Source organism: Argopecten irradians, chromosome 14 (genome assembly GCF_041381155.1).
Source record: "Argopecten irradians isolate NY chromosome 14, Ai_NY, whole genome shotgun sequence".
Classification (NCBI taxonomy): domain Eukaryota; kingdom Metazoa; phylum Mollusca; class Bivalvia; order Pectinida; family Pectinidae; genus Argopecten; species Argopecten irradians.
In genome coordinates, this window is record NC_091147.1 from 7,386,131 (window position 1) to 7,404,334 (window position 18,204).

The 18,204-nt window shown below is 35.0% G+C and overlaps 1 protein-coding gene across 1 annotated transcript in view; it reads left to right on the top strand.

Annotated features, from left to right (window-relative positions):
- The window catches only part of LOC138307736 (FMRFamide receptor-like), a 49,519-nt gene extending 32,523 nt beyond the window's left edge, over positions 1-16,996 (top strand). Inside the window, exon 2 of the mRNA XM_069248592.1 lies at positions 15,183-16,996. Within this exon, the coding sequence (XP_069104693.1) occupies positions 15,247-16,371 (1,125 nt within the window). The 5' untranslated portion in view covers positions 15,183-15,246 and the 3' untranslated portion in view covers positions 16,372-16,996. The remainder of the gene's footprint in view (positions 1-15,182) is intronic.
- Positions 16,997-18,204: the final 1,208 nt, after the last annotated feature.

Genomic DNA, 18,204 nt, shown 5'->3' on the forward strand with positions numbered 1-18,204 from the left:
AGAGTTAGAATATAGACAGAGTTAGAATATAGACAGAGTTAGAATATAGACAGAGTTAGAATATAGACAGAGTTAGAATATAGACAGAGTTAGAATATAGACATAGTTAGAATATAGACAGAGTTAGAATATAGACAGAGTTAGAATATAGACAGAGTTAGAATATAGACAGAGTTAGAATATAGACAGAGTTAGAATATAGACAGAGTTAGAATATAGACAGAGTTAGAATATAGACAGAGTTAGAATATAGACATAGTTAGAATATAGACATAGTTAGAATATTGACATAGTTAGAATATAGACAGAGTTAGAATATAGACATAGTTAGAATATAGACAGAGTTAGAATATAGACAGAGTTAGAATATTGACATAGTTAGAATATAGACATAGTTAGAATATAGACAGAGTTAGAGTTAGAATATAGACAGAGTTAGAATATAGACAGAGTTAGAATATAGACAGAGTTAGAATATAGACAGAGTTAGAATATAGACATAGTTAGAATATAGACAGAGTTAGAATATAGACATAGTTAGAATATAGACAGAGTTAGAGTTAGAATATAGACAGAGTTAGAATATAGACAGAGTTAGAATATAGACAGAGTTAGAATATAGACAGAGTTAGAATATAGACAGAGTTAGAATATAGACAGAGTTAGAATATAGACAGAGTTAGAATATAGACAGAGTTAGAATATAGACAGAGTTAGAATATAGACAGAGTTAGAATATAGACAGAGTTAGAATATAGACAGAGTTAGAATATAGACAGAGTTAGAATATAGACAGAGTTAGAATATAGACATAGTTAGAATATAGACAGAGTTAGAATATAGACAGAGTTAGAATATAGACAGAGTTAGAATATAGACAGAGTTAGAATATAGACAGAGTTAGAATATAGACAGAGTTAGAATATTGACAGAGTTAGAATATAGACAGAGTTAGAATATAGACAGAGTTAGAATATAGACAGAGTTAGAATATAGACAGAGTTAGAATATAGACAGAGTTAGAGTTAGAATATAGACAGAGTTAGAATATAGACAGAGTTAGAATATAGACAGAGTTAGAATATTGACAGAGTTAGAATATAGACAGAGTTAGAATATAGACAGAGTTAGAATATAGACAGAGTTAGAATATTGACATAGTTAGAATATAGACAGAGTTAGAATATAGACAGAGTTAGAATATAGACAGAGTTAGAATATAGACAGAGTTAGAGTTAGAATATAGACAGAGTTAGAATATAGACAGAGTTAGAATATTGACAGAGTTAGAATATAGACAGAGTTAGAATATAGACAGAGTTAGAATATAGACAGAGTTAGAATATAGACAGAGTTAGAATATAGACAGAGTTAGAATATAGACAGAGTTAGAATATAGACAGAGTTAGAATATAGACATAGTTAGAATATAGACAGAGTTAGAATATAGACAGAGTTAGAATATAGACATAGTTAGAATATAGTATATAGACATAGTTAGAATATAGACAGAGTTAGAATATAGACAGAGTTAGAATATAGACATAGTTAGAATATAGACAGAGTTAGAATATAGACAGAGTTAGAATATGACAGAGTTAGAATATAGACAGAGTTAAATTAGACAAGTTAGAATATAGACATAGTTAGAATATAGACAGAGTTAGAATATTAGACATAGTTAGAATATAGACAGAGTTAGAATATAGACATAGTTAGAATATAGACAGAGTTAGAATATAGACATAGTTTGAATATAGACAGAGTTAGAATATAGACAGAGTTAGAATATAGACAGAGTTAGAATATAGACAGAGTTAGAATATAGACAGAGTTAGAATATAGACAGAGTTAGAGTTAGAATATAGACAGAGTTAGAATATAGACAGAGTTAGAATATAGACAGAGTTAGAATATAGACAGAGTTAGAATATAGACAGAGTTAGAGTTAGAATATAGACAGAGTTAGAATATAGACAGAGTTAGAATATAGACAGAGTTAGAATATAGACAGAGTTAGAATATAGACAGAGTTAGAGTTAGAATATAGACAGAGTTAGAATATAGACAGAGTTAGAATATAGACAGAGTTAGAATATAGACAGAGTTAGAATATAGACAGAGTTAGAATATAGACATAGTTAGAATATAGACAGAGTTAGAATATAGACAGAGTTAGAATATAGACATAGTTAGAATATAGACATAGTTAGAATATAGACAGAGTTAGAATATAGACAAAGTTAGAATATAGACAGAGTTAGAATATAGACAGAGTTAGAATATAGACAGAGTTAGAATATAGACAGAGTTAGAATATAGACAGAGTTAGAATATAGACAGAGTTAGAATATAGACAGAGTTAGAATATAGACAGAGTTAGAATATAGACAGAGTTAGAATATAGACAGAGTTAGAATATAGACAGAGTTAGAATATAGACAGAGTTAGAATATTGACAGAGTTAGAATATAGACAGAGTTAGAATATTGACAGAGTTAGAATATAGACAGAGTTAGAATATAGACATAGTTAGAATATAGACATAGTTAGAATATTGACATAGTTAGAATATAGACAGAGTTAGAATATTGACATAGTTATAGACAAGTTAGAATATGACATAGTTAGAATATGACAGTTAGATATTGACATAGTTAGAATATGACATAGAATATGACATAGTTAGAATATAGACAAGTTAGAATATAGAATAGTTGACAGAGAGAGTTAGAATATAGACAGACATGTGCCACATTTAATCTGTTTGATTAATTCTATATCGAATTAACGTTTGGATTCTCGTTACTCTTTGTGAGAATATAAAAACGCTATCTGACACAGATGTGATACAAGCGACAACTAGTCACTGAGATACTTGAACTGTTGGCATCGGTCCTCTCAGGCAATAATAACGAAATGATTACTTCTCCCCAATTGGTGGATAATTGCTATACTAGGCACCTGGTAATGATGTGGTAAGTGATCCTAGCACACACGATCGTCCGTTATTGGCAATTAATGCTATTGATCAGGAACGGACCCCGATAATTATCTTCGCCCTCCACATCATGTCATATGTCAGAGATCCGTTCGCATCAAGCGGTTTTCCTACAACGAAATACACAAACATGTCTATGTTTAAAAAATGACTATCTTGTGATAAAAAGGTGTTGTTCCTTAAGACTGACTAAAGCTATCAATTTGATACGAGTTTATCCCTGTTTGTTATCCGATTTTGAATTAAAATGTGGGTGTAGGACTGGCATGTAGAGAACTATGCAAATGTGAGAAATCGACGTATGTTTTCCTGATACTTTCGATTTGTTTTTTCATGGAACTTTTACGATAACATTGATTAATGGTTTAATGTCTGCCAAAAGAATTGTTTGTCCTTCCAGAGCACATTTGAATACTTCTTCGAAATTTATTTTCAAAATATAGGTAATTTTGTGCACTTTAAACGTTATTTACATCTTTGTTGTTCAAAATATCGTTACAAAAAGTTGCCTGAGTAACACTTTTGTCCTACTGCCACCAGTGACATGGAACGATGCCACCACCCGGTTACAGTGCACTGAAAACGCGCATACCTTTCCGTGGTATCTGTAAATCTCTATGTTATGAGAGACTTATTTGTGTTGTTCTTCTTTTTCTTTCTTTTTTTTTAACAAAGTTGACATCCTATTAACACCCAGAGTCATTTAAAAGTACTATATTTTTCATACTTAGGAAACAAGCAAGGCGAGCTTTAAATTTTATTTGCCACGGAAAATTTTCAATATTTTGATAATCACATTGGTTTAAATTTTACAAGTACAAATGAGAGGTAAATTTTGCCAAAAATTGTTATAATTATATCTACAGTGCAGGGAAAGGAGTACATACGGTCAGACCCTAAAGTCAAGTTGTGGTCTACAATTTCATCGCACATTTATACACTACTATTAGTAATTGCAAAGTGTTGTCTGCAGATATTTTTTCATCTAAACGTACATAATGCATTAAAACATCAACTTTATAGTGTATACATTCTGTGTCGTACATCATGTAACTAACGTTTCTAAGTACTGTATATGTTTGTCGGTGCATTTTAATGATTTTCACATCTTCATTCATCTAACCTCATAGTTCTCAATAGCTTACTGAAGAAAAAAATAACAGAAATTTCGCCCAGGTATGGCACATATAGTTTTAAGGACTGCTGCGGTGTGTATATGTCTGTATGTTTCGGAAGGCTGTGGCCTCGTGTTGTGTCCTCGAGTAATATATGGTTATTGCTCTTTTTATAGTGCTATGTCACTGAGGTATCGCCAAAGACACCAAGCAACACATCTAGTCACATAACACTAACAACAGGCAAACCAGTCGTCCCACATCCTTTATGCTGAGCGCTAAACAGGCGCCGAAGCTACCAACAGACTATAGTGTATCTCGGCAAGAGGACGAAAATCAGTTCGGAAAAATAGACATATGATCATTAATTTTGTCGCCTTTTACGATGATGTATTGATGGTAGCTGGGACAATCTTAACTCCTCTAACGTGAAAGGCAGTTTTCTAAATAGCGCATCAGTTGAGTCATGGCGCTGTTTATCAGTAGTACATGTATGTTAACATAACGAAACGAGCTATCGATACAGTACTATTTTACTTGATTTGTTTTAAGAAAATATCCACAGTGCAGTCTTGGTAGTTAAAAACAAACTCGTTAAAAGTGAAAACGAAAATAGAAGGAAACATCATGTACACTAGCGAGAAGTGTTGATTGTTTTGACGGCGTAATGAGGATATTATAGAGGAAACAAGTCATGCCACTCTCTTTATGCCGAGTGCGTATGTACTCATTCATTATGGTTGGAAAGTCTTGTAACAACTGTTATTCTGCATTTGCACATTACAGAAGTATCTGCACTTGTGGGTAGGTATTGATTATGACGTCATGTGTTTGCGAGCGTTACGTCATAAATTTCGGAGAAAGCGACTTGAATTGCGCGCATGTATTAATGTCGTCATAATATAATGGATACCTAGCTACCGGCAAGGGAGCTAACTATGTAATATGCAAAGACGGATTAGAGTATAAGAAGACATTATTTACAGAATATTGGATCACTTAAATCATAACTGTTCCCAGAAAGAACTATTCCCAGAAAGTAATTATAAAAAAGTTGTTGTCCTTGTTATTAACACAATAAGGGTGACCTCTTGAAAGCCCTTTATTGAAAAATGATATTCATTGCATCCTAATACTGTCATACAATCCAATGATTTCTGTTCCCGCTTATATCTCAGCAAAAGAGGTGCAGCGACCGGTTTTCTCGTTGTGGATATCATGTGACCGGATGCGATGTGTTTGTTCCCAGCATGCCTTTGGTAGGATGTTAATCTAAATAACCAGCCAACAATCAAATGGAATTCGAATTGAAATCAACTACAGAAAAAATGTGGCGTAATCGTTATAAATCACGTTCCTGTGTCAGCGTCCGGTATTAGTGCATCCTCTGCAGAGTAATAACAAGATCTTCCTCAGAGTTGGAGAAAACATATTTAACTATTATAAAGTGCCAATTTTTAGGGAAAAAATAAATAGTACGTCGATGCACACAAGAAATGTGTACGTTTCTGCAATAACCAACTGCACACGGCTATTGCAGTAATAAAAAAGAAGAAAATATACGTTTTGATCTAGCGAACGGTTCGGTGTTTTTGTGAGGAGTTCAATATGCTCCAGACCTATCAATTATGCATGCGTCATTCGTCTAGGTAGCTGCAATATCGTAGCTCAAAATTTTTTACACAGATAATGGTGTCGCCGGCCGACAAGTAGATTCTTTATAGTAAGCCGGGTACGTATATTCGTTCAATGGTGTAGGTATCTATGTAGTACCAATATATTGATGGATCGTTTAGAGATGATGACAGGTAATGGCTTTCTACCTAATTGCAAACTGCCTGATGTCAACATGATGACTACATATATAATGTAGTGACGCACTCTGCTAGACCGCCGTAGCCATACATTGATACGCTTTTTCACCGAGATAGTCAATGGGTACCCAGCACGTCTACATCTCCACCACCTGAAGTACAGATCTCAATGTCCCTCGGCGGTCCGACTCCTACATTGAAGGACATTTTTGTTAATAAGGACCGTTGTTTTGCGCCGAACAAGTATCACAACTTACATTTAATTAGAAATAAAAGTGTGTGGTAAACACGCCCTTTGTTTGACACGTTTGAGTCACAGTGCATTGCCACTTCTCCATTGCTGTTGGGTGAGTGGGTGTTCTGTTTATGTAGTAACGATATATAACCAGTGTAACTCTTAAATGTTTGATAAATAAATACTTGGATCTACGAAAAGTCATTTCTTACACAACGAACATGTAAATTTGTTTTATACATGACAAGATATGACAAGAGATTGTACATAGATTCCCATGTCTCGGTACACGTGGCACCATAAGACAGAAACATTTTGTATTAAAACTTGTATCATAATTCTGTTTCTAATGTTGTGAGGATAAATTGGATATATTTCTTGTTTTGTAGTCTAATATGATGGCTGAAATATACCAATTATAAAGGAGATCCCGCACAAAAAAAAACAAAAAAAAAAACAAAAACAAAAAAACAAAAACGTTTGTGCGTCATCTTGGGTAGGGAAGCAAATGTCAGTCATTCGGCACAAATACGGCGCTCATCAGCTGAATCTATTGGAGAGTGTAACGAGTGAATACCTTACGGCTTCTATCAATGGCTTCTTTATAGGTGTTGTTGGTGTGTGAAGATGACTAGAAATTGATCTCGGTTAAAAGATCAGATAAAAAGACACCTTTAGAAAACTGAAATTGTAAACTGGGTTTCCTACCTAATAATAAGAAATATAGATTACGGCTTTCATGTGACTGATAGACGGAGAGACAAGTTATGTGTTGGACCTATATAAATTAATCATTGACATCTATAAAGCTATTTCCAGGACACCATGGTAGGCGTCATGGTAAGTTATTAGTCCTTTCTTCTACAGGAGAGGTGTAGGCTAGTCACAAAGATGACAGTAATATTTCAATTTGTCGCTAGCTTTTATTTGATGATTAATTCGCTTCCATTTGTGTTATACATATGTATACGCAGCGATCATTTTATATGTTCTTAAATGTTGTTTCAATATCCTGTCGATGTTCGATAATTCTTACCAGTGTGTAATACGTGGGGCCACGGTGGCAGAATGGTTAAGATGTTCCGACATATTACCACAAACCCTTCACCTCTCTGTCGCGAGTTCGAATCCAATGTGGGGCAGTTGATATGTACCAATCACTTGTAGATAGTTTTCCTTTGGGTACTCCGGTTTTCCCCCACCATCAAATCATGCGCGTCATTAAATTGCCCTGGCTGTTAATAGGACGTAAATTTAACAACCAAACTAAGTATGATGTGAAAAGGTACACTTTTGACATGTTCATAGACGATATTGTCAGCAACAATGCAATGGTATCTATTGATATAAAGCCAATACATATAGTCATATACTACATGTATCACCCCTGTGGATTATCTTAAATCTTACTTCACTGGAATCTATGTTTTAATTTAAAGTAATTAACTAACTTATTAACAAACAAAACATGTTTTTCGCATTTTCACCATTTTCGTAAGTTTCCATATTTAGTGACGTCCTGTCCACAGTCATCGTAAGTTTCCATATTTAGTGACGTCCTGTCCACAGTCATCGTAAGTTTCCATATTTAGTGACGTCCTGTCCACAGTCATCATAAGTTTCCATATTTAGTGACGTCCTGTCCACAGTCATCATAAGTTTCCATATTTAGTGACGTCCTGTCCACGGTCATCGTCAAAGTTTCCATATTCTAGTGACGTCCTGTCCACTCAGTCATCTAAGTTCCATATTTAGTGACGTCCTGTCCACAGTCATCATAAGTTTCCTATTTAGTGACGTCCTGTCCACAGTACAGAAGGGAGAAGAACATTTCCCCGTGTCGTTAATAGGGCCACGTTTTGTGTAATAAGATGTTCTTTGATGAGTCCTTGATAATCGATCTCTGATATATCGGGAACAAAGACACGCAGTGATAATGTGCGGACGCAATTTCACATGTGACTAATTGCTATACCTGGTTTGAATGGTTTCATAATAAAATCTGGCCTTAACCAAATGTGATTACATGTATGGCACTAACCCACCACCACATCATTCTATGATGCAAGTTAAGAATGTTTTTTTTTTTTAGTTTCGAATAACGATGATTACTATGCTACTTGATAAATGTGTTAATTGGCTTTTCTGGCAGTTCTTGCTATTTTCACAAATTAATCTCAGTGTTGGGTGTCTTTACGAATCCAATCAGGAAGTCTTCGTTAGTGCTTATGTCCTCTGGAGGTCTTGTGACCGTCACCGACGATCACTTTAACACGTGGTCTGTAATTATGTTCAGAACATCCCGTTTACTGTTGATCAAACTTAATTCTATAGAGATGTGATATACAAACTTCTCATAAACAAGCATTAAAAGACAATTTGGCAAATAATTGACTACTTTTTGGCGTGTTTGTTTGTTTAATTGTTTAATAGCAAGCACATTTTTTGGTAATTATGACAATGAGTTACAATATCAGGAAAATGTACATTACTTTTCCTGAATCAGGTATATTCGCGGCTGAGGATAAGTTCTAACTTTAGTTATTATTTTGTTTTGCGATAAAGTAATGTATTGAAAGTTTTCCATTCTCTCTCTTCGAATTTATTGGACAGTTATTGTATCACTTTCAGAGGAAATAAAGAATGAATGAATTAATACCTTCACACTCATTGTTTTTTGGAAATATTGAATTTGAATAACAAACGACTCTAGGGCGATTTATAAAGCAATTGTTAATGTTTATGTGTGGACCATGGAACTTCCCAATACTATGGTGCGAAAATTACATAGATGCAAACAAGTATTAATGCACGAATATAGTTGATAGGAATACATTTAAAAATCGGAGAAGGAAGTGGTTTCGGCTGGACATATATACGTATACCGGTAGATCCAACCCTAGCTATTGATAGGGCGTTGATTTAAAAAAAAAACAAACAAAAAAAAAACACATACACACACACACACACACACACACACACACACACATTGTAAACTTCGAGATTATACATTGTACAACCAATGGTTGTCACTTCGACCTATCCCGCGACGATGACAAATTCACGAACAGAATAAAACAATGAAGCATAACAGTGCAACTGGCTGGATTGTGATAAACAGTTTTAATTTGCTGATTATTTGGGGTTTATTTTATAGTATCTCATCAAATTAAACATATGAACGGTAACAAGAACTCTTATATTACAAAACATCGTGTTCGTGTCATCGCGTGCTCACTCCCTGCAGAACCGGTATACGATATAACGTCATCGGAAACAGTCAATTTGAACATCGAATAGCAACATATACATGAATAGATTAATTAGCAACGATGTGAAACGAACATTAGACCAAGTCTTAACCAGGGGATGTAACCTAGAGTCTTCCTGGCAAGGGTGAACGCCCAAACCCTAAAAGGAAGTTGCCTTTACACAAAATATATACTTAATGGTAGTGTGTAATTTGGTGCCGTCTCGGTATTCCAAAACTGTGGAGGTACCGATATTGATATGATAAAAGCCCATATGAAAAAACACAGTACGAATATCAACCAAGAACGAATATACCTAGGCGGGCTGCTATGCTTTTGGCCCGAAGAATACATAATTTTTTATTTAGAAATCTTTAAAGCTACAATTTTGCAGGTAATATATACTGATCGCAAGAACATATAAACCAGAAAGTTTCCTCGCAAAGCAATTCTAAGCGATATTCAAACCTGTTAAATGAAAAACAAAACAAAACTATTATTGAAACAAACGTTCTCCTACGCTTTCGAAACACACAAACAAAATATATACACAACACTTATTTATATATTATATAAATTCATTTATATGTCAGAATGGAACTCTCCGTCCTGTCCGTTTCCCTCTATGTCATCTGGACGTGAAATGAAAAGAGGAATGCTGACGATATGTTATTGTCGGTTATTTACTAAGATGTTCGGAAGCATTTAAATATTCTGGCGAAAGACAAATATTACATAATGTCAGTTGAGAAATTCTGTTAGTAATATAAATTTTGATTTATTTAACTCTCATTTAAGAGATAGTCCTGTCTGTCTGTGTGGTTTTACAATTTAAAGTTATCATTATTTCTTCTATTGTCCTTTCTACAATAATCAAGGAACGCGTCTATGTAACTCTATTCATGCACTAGATATAAACATTCCCCAATCTATCGATACTTACCTCTATGGATATAATAGTCAATATTTTCATTCAAGACGCTTTATATATGATGTCATGGACACTGAGAGCATTTTAAATCTATTCATTAAGATACTGTGAACATTAATTGATATGTTATGACATTGTTAACACTTCTGTGATGTGTGACAATAATTTCGTGATTTTTTTCAACTTTTGATACTTTCCCTAATTGTTTTGCCATTTTCATCAATGTAATACAACTTATGTACTGTTATCCGTGTAGTTAACGGCTAATATCAGCATGCCTGTTGCCCTATTCCTTTTGTATTGACCATCTACTCGGAAATAACATTTTACCAGGTATAAAATTGCCTCTTTCTCATTTGATAAGCCTTTTTCACTGACGTATCAAGTCAGATATGATAAACAATGTATTTCAATTACAGTCGATATGATGGAATGATTTTGCTATAATCTTTACTGGCGTTTCCCCCTTAGTATTACTATTTAATATTAAGACAATGAATCAAAACTTGTTTATAATTATGTCATGGTGAGAACAAAGATCAATAATTCGCCAATAGCTTTCAATGACAAATGTGTTTGAAAGACGTTATTATCATAATCATACCAAGTATTTGATTGATTAAATAGAGAATAACACTTGTGTTTTGAAAAAATAGCATTAATATTTCACCGAAATAATTACTCTCTTTGCTTCAGTAATAGGTGTTTTGTACATTGTAGTATATGTGCGTGTATTGAGAGATGACTTGCCACGGTTTATCTGAATACTCATTTACGCCACAATGATGCAGACAGTTTCCTAAATTTTGTTATTATTGATGTGAAACTTGACTTTTCAGTTATTGCATGACATTAACTTGCGGCGGCTCCAGAATTGAATAGTTAGACAAAGTGTTTGTAGATTGCTGTGGGGCACATGCTGTGTTAATACACTATAAATGTTATCATCAGTACCAGCAACAGTTTTTTGTTTTCGTGTTTTAAAGAAGAACAGCTGCCCCTATTTTTCAAGTTTCGTGATTATCAAAAAAATTAAATATTGAAGTTTATATCTTCGTACCAGTAGTAGGCACACCTAATCATTAAAAACAGTATTCGTGTGAAGAATGAAACTTCTATGGAGCCACATCGTATGAATTAAATGTGATATCAAAACATTTGGCTTCGCTAAGGATCTTACAGCATACTGATATTGCATCGGCAAACCAGGAATAAACAACTTTGATGTGACTTTACATTTCCAAATCCAAACCAACTTTTCCTATACTCTAGAACCACGTAGTGATTACTGTTAGTGATTGTCCTTGTAATATGAAATGTGACATATCTGTAAACAAATCAGCGATGTTTTGGCTGTCTATATGTTTTAACCTGCGTACAGTAATTTAGGAATGACCTCCCAAGTAGGAATGTGTTGTTATCTGATAGTTCTATGTTTCTGCATATTACTCTCTGTAGTAATGTTAAGTTTTGTTTTTTTTTCTTTTTTTTTTAATCTTACTTACTGCCAAACACGCGTACGTCAAACAACATACCTCATAGAGTGTCTTTAAACTGACATCAGGTCCCGATTTACATACTACGGCAGATCGCGGAATAGACAGCGCAGTGAGAATAACGTCATATTAACTGCGAGGGTCGTATGACCACGGCATCCTGTGTGCGCAAACCATTGCAGTGTGTGCAATTTGGTATGTTTTGGGAGGTTACGAGCAGTAGATCCAATCCTACCGCCCTCCCTACAGGTCATATAAATCAGATCACAGACATACAGTATATGACAGTACCGATTACACCTCGGCGATTCTGTACTCACGCAATTGGCTTTATTTTACTACAGTCGTCACTGTTCAAATAATGACATACTTACGCTGAGTTACATTTCCGGTCCGTATTCTCTGGTATGACACGGGTATTTGACACATTACATCTACTATGCCAATTAGAGTGACAAGCTGGCTACTTTTCCGGAATCCCGGGATGATGTCTCCCAATAGCATACTAAATTGACGAAATCAAGAGCAGTTCAGATGGTGGTGCCTGTATACGGATATATTGATTTACCGATATCAATAAGTTTCCATGGTTTCACACTGATGACGTAGGGATAGAATCTAGAATAAGAACTTAAAAAGATAAAATAACCAATTTATGGCCGACAGCTAAGTGTAACTGGAGCGAGTGATAGTTAAAAATCTTCGAAGTAATAATGCCGCTTCAGTGTTTTTACATGAACATATCAACAGCCGATCAAATGGAGTCATTAATTTTATATTGGGGAAAATATTGCATTGCCCGTAGCAAAAATGTGCTGCCATGTAGTCCTAATGCGTGAGCGTAAAACGATAATACTAAATATTATGTTATAGGATAATTTTCAAGAGGACAATTTAGTTTATGTCGAAAAAAACCCGTTACGCGATTGCTGTGACCTGCACACAAGCTACGCATTTTAAAATGCTAAAAATAGTATGGTTCTTGATAGTCCTGTGCAACTGATCGTATAGCCCAAGCCCTGCTGTACATATTTTGTATCCCGAGCCCGTACCAGTGGAGTAGATTTGTACTTTGCGGCTCGGGTATAGATTAAGCGTACACATTGTACCGACTAATCGGATAGCCACACGTGCCTTGCGATTTTGTCAACACCTTTCATTAAATTAAGTGTTGTAGAATTATTACAGTGTGATGTACTATTTTGATTTGTTTATGCGGGTAAAACATTCAATGAAGAGTTCCTTCAAACATCATATTAAGTATATTCAATATAGCATGATAATATTGTAGAATTATCAAGTTACTTGAATACGACACAGTTTCAGATTTAATGCATATTTTCAGTTTTCTCGACAGTTTCATTTTTTGTAGTATTCATATATAATATTCCATATGTTCCGTTTTAGGAAATTTAGAAACAAAATTGCTTTACTATATACGTTGACATATTCGATGAAGGATTAACTTGTTCTAAATCAGTAGTTAGGATATTTCCGCCCTTGTTGTCATCATTTTTTATCTCATCTTTTACAATCGTATTGAATACTACTAACTTCACCGTATGTTTTTGTCGGTACCATCATAACGTATAAATACGTACCTGTAGGTGGGACCTCGGAACTATTCCTGTTATTCATCTGTTCAAATTGCAATGCCGTAAAAACCAACTAAGTTTCGCTTTCTGCTGAATATATTTCTCCAGAGAAGAAATTATATGTTCCCTGGCCAAACACACATCGTATTCTGTAAAACTGTTAACCTATGCTCCTGCTTAACTTTAAGCATTAGGGGAAAGAAAAGACTGCGTTTATTTTCGCTGTCTGTGTATCTGTGTAATGTAATCGGCTGGAGGACATACTGTTTGGTTTCTGTGACAATATGCTTTATTTCAATCGCGCTACAAAATGACCAAATTTCCACTCTCACAGGGGGACACAATAGGCAATACCAGTCTTCCAATACTAAAGCAATGCATGTAGGGAAGGGCGCCATAGATCGTCCGTAAATGACCTTAGCTGCTGGTGGGACACTACGCCCAGTGAACAACCCTATGTGACCATAACTGTAAATAGACAATGACGCATTATCATTCAATCGACTACATTCTGATTACTTAATTCATACTGTACAATACACTCACTATAATAAGTCGCATTCGAACTATTCCAGTTAGGTCGGGGACTGGCAAATATAGATAAAATGCTCTGATTGTGTTTTATAGGAGAAAGTCTCAGGAATGACATGTTCAAATCATCACATTTCACAACTTACAATATATTCCAATATCATCGCTGTATTGGAGAACATGTGTTTTTACCAATTGGATGCCTAAGGCTACACAGTCACATTGTAATATCTTCCTTCTTGGAAGATGAAGCAAACCTTGCTGCATATGTAAAGTTCTGTCAATCAGTTGCATCTGTACCTGAATAAGAAATCGCTTTGTTCTACATTTCATTATAATCATCGGGAAAATTGAGGAAAACAACTATCACAGGACTATGATTTATGTAAACTGACTGGTTAAAATACAATCATAAAGTTGGTTATTGAATTGTAAGTGTGAAAAAGGTTGCACATTTTATATTTGTCTTGATCTTCCAGTTACTCGGCTAATCCTCAGGTTTATGTTTGCTATCCGAGTCGAGTAATGTCCATTATCTAGTGTTCGTGCGATAATCCATAGCAAATTAATGTAGATGAATATTACAACTTTACAACAAATTATGAAACAACAGAGCATATCAAAACATTTTAGCATTTAAGGAAATTATGATGGTATATTCAGAAGTGCAATGATAAACAATTGGTCATGATTTCTTTTTTCCTATCCAGCCTATTTCCTACCTTTCTGTGGCTGTTGACAAGTATTTTGCTAACGGTATTCAGTAATAAAAATCATTAACTTTTCTGATGTTATGACATCGTTGCTATGCGACTAGTTGTCAATAAGAGAAAGGCTATCCAAATTTAATCTTACCGGTTTCCTATCATAGAAATTTCACTTACGCGGTTAGAGCTATGACGCGCAGTGAGATGAACTTAAGTTCACAAAATGAGATTTTCTGTATTAGTTTGTCAGATCATTATTTCCAAAAACTCATTCCGTATTAGGATATTTGTCACATTCTGGTCCTGGCTAGGAACATACTTCCATTAAATATCCTTTCAAATATAATCATAGCACGCGACCATGCCGTTAGCAAACAAGTAAACACGCCAAAAGTCTCGTTACAAAATCAAACGGACGAGAATGAATAAACAACGTATTTACTAGTAAGCTGGTTTGGTAATGTGTTATAAACATTAATCTAACATGATTTCATATCTATTGACAGATGCACCTAGACTAACAGTGTTGTGCTGAAGGAGAACGAGAGGAGCAGCATTACTCAGACAAAAATGGAAAGTTACAGCGAAGCCATCCTGGGCAACGCTTCAGTAGACAATTATAACTTCACGCCACACTCATTGTGCTTTGAGCCTGACGGTGCCACCAAGGTCGCCACGCTGATACAGAAAAATATAACGCCGGTTATATGTGTGCTTGGGGTGATCGGGAACATATTAGCAACTGTTGTGTTTTTGAGTAAATCCCAAAGGAAAATTTCATGCAGTCTTTATCTCGCTGGACGCTCATTATCGGACACAGGATTTCTAATCACTCTGTTTATAGTCTGTCTTACAGATTTAGGCATCAACATCTTCAACATTAATGGGATATGTCAAGTCGTTATATTTCTCACTTACATTTGTGGATTCCTATCTGTGTGGTTTGTGGTTATGGTGACTGTAGAAAACTATATACGGATCTGTCACCCGTTTAGGGTCAACCAGCATTGCACAGCACGCACAGCTAAAGCCGTCATAATAGGATTTGTAGTAATTGCCCTTATTCTCTATAATTTCCCATTATGGACGACTGGGATAGACGTAGGGACAGACGGCAGTAAGGTGTGTGCTCGTCACACCGTTTACGATAAGATCAATCAGATTGTGACCTACTCAGATACGGTGATAACACTGATCGTCCCAATGCTGATGATCATTGTTCTGATGGTCCCAATTATCTACAGTATACTACAGTTACTTCACCGTCAGGCACGGCTCAAAGGAAAACGGCAGAATGGCCACGACCGCCGTCCATCGTCCCCTCAGAGTAGAGTGACCAGACTCTTGTTCTCGGTATCATTCGTTTTTATAGCGCTCACTTTACCTAGTCACGTGATCCGAATTCAAATGGCGATGAAATATTTATACTTTACATCTTCTACAGTTTTTTGCTTTACAGTGGCAGAGGTGGTTTTTCAGAAGATATTTTTGATATTGTATTACCTCAGTTTTTCAGTGAATATTATAGTGTATTTGGTGTTTGGTGACAAATTTCGTCATAACTTCATTGAGATATTCTTTACCAGACGGTGTAGTGCCAAGCACAGTCACGGGGACCTGATGACAAATCACGTTTCCGAAGTGAAGAAAACCACGTGTCCATTCTCACATACAGAAACATGTACAGAAGTCTAACACTATAAATTAAGCATGGTTTGTGGTTTCATAATGGTGCTTTCTTTGTCAAATACAATGAATTTTTGGTGTTGTACACTTTAAAACTTGTATATACAAAAAAAGTATGTGTGATTTTAATAAAATTACAATAACGTTTTGATTTGAATAAATCTATAAGTCAAAATCATTGCACGATATATTTTGTGGGGATGTGTTTGATTTAGGATATATTCAGAATAAGAATTGCCCGTAAAATATATGGAAACGTACTAATGGGAATTATGGACTTATTTTCTCCTGGTGAGGGCGGAGTAGGAAAATCCATCGCATAAGTACAATACATGCTCAAAACTGAGGCGACGAATGACATTTAGGAAGAGAAAATATTATGCATACAGATATTCAATATTTGCATATTACAGAGTTAGCTCCCTTGTCGGTAGATATCAATTGTTACTTCATAATTTTGTGAGCGCAATTCACGTCGTTTTCTCAGAAAAGACGCTATGCTCGAAAATACATGACGTCATTATCAATACCTACCCGCAAGGACAGATAACTCTGTAATATTCAAACACATAATTGTCCATGGGCTGAAGAATAAGGCAAATAAATACACCAACGATAATGCAGCACGGTAGCTCTCGACATAACCTGATGTAGTATATGATATAATACTTTATGCTATAATAAAAGTTTTAATTTAAACAGAACTCAATGATTCAGATTTGAACGTTAATTTTCTGTGTCCATGCAGTGCCACAGGTCTGAGTTCCGAGTATGCGAATCAAATGATTTCGCGCCATTTATTGATGTGATGTGACGTCATGATTCTTTGTGTTCATCTTCGCTTAGTGGATATTTTGATGGACTGGATTACCTGCCTGAGTACCAATTCTCTCCGCTAGGCTGCGTGTATAAAGACAATGTAATAATTTGTATTTCGGAGCGAAGCCTGGCGGAGAGTAGAAAAACTACTGTAGGTAATCCAGTCTAATGTTTTGACTGCATTCCTTAGCTTTTGTTTTTCAAAAGTGTTATTATTATTGTTTTAAAAAAAGTTTAATTACTCCTGTTAATGCATTTGAATTAGTTAAATATATTCACTGCGGAGAGCAGTACCGGAACAGCGCACAAACCGGAACAGGTTAAACCGGAAGTACGAAAATATTTTAACCCATCCATAAATGCAGGTCATTAGTCTCTGTGTGCACTTTTGCTTACGCATATGTTACCGGAACACAGTTTCGATTTTCGTTCTTATTAAAATAAAGAAAGTACTAGTGTTTACAGTATTGTTGGTTGTCATACAAACTTCAGTCATTAGTTATACTTTAGTTTTATAGAAGTTAATGGACCCAGGCAAAACATATGCCTCTACAATGTAAATCCATATCATAAATTGTCTATGAAATTGACTAAACGTTTTTAAATATGACAGTTGACTTCACACACAATAGCTATATTTTTCGGTGCCATGTTTTTCATTTTCTATCAGCATCTTTTCCAGGTTCCATTGGGAAATTAAGTGTATGCTTTTCAAGTTCATGGATTTTTCTGAAGATCGATTTCTTTGTTTCTAATTATCCAAGTGTAATAAGAATAGTATATCTTTCCCCTATCTTTCCCGTATGATACTATTTTCTCTGGTCTTTTTCCAATTCGCCTCAAATTTTTCAATGCTCCATCTTTAATTGATGCACCACATATATTTATCAACTCCGTAACCACTTTAACATCGGATTCTTTACGTTCATATCCATCCTCTTCGCGTTGTTCTGGAATACCGAAAACCAACAAGTTTTCCCCTTGTTTCCTTTGTTACTTCTAGTTCGGTTATAATGTCCTCTG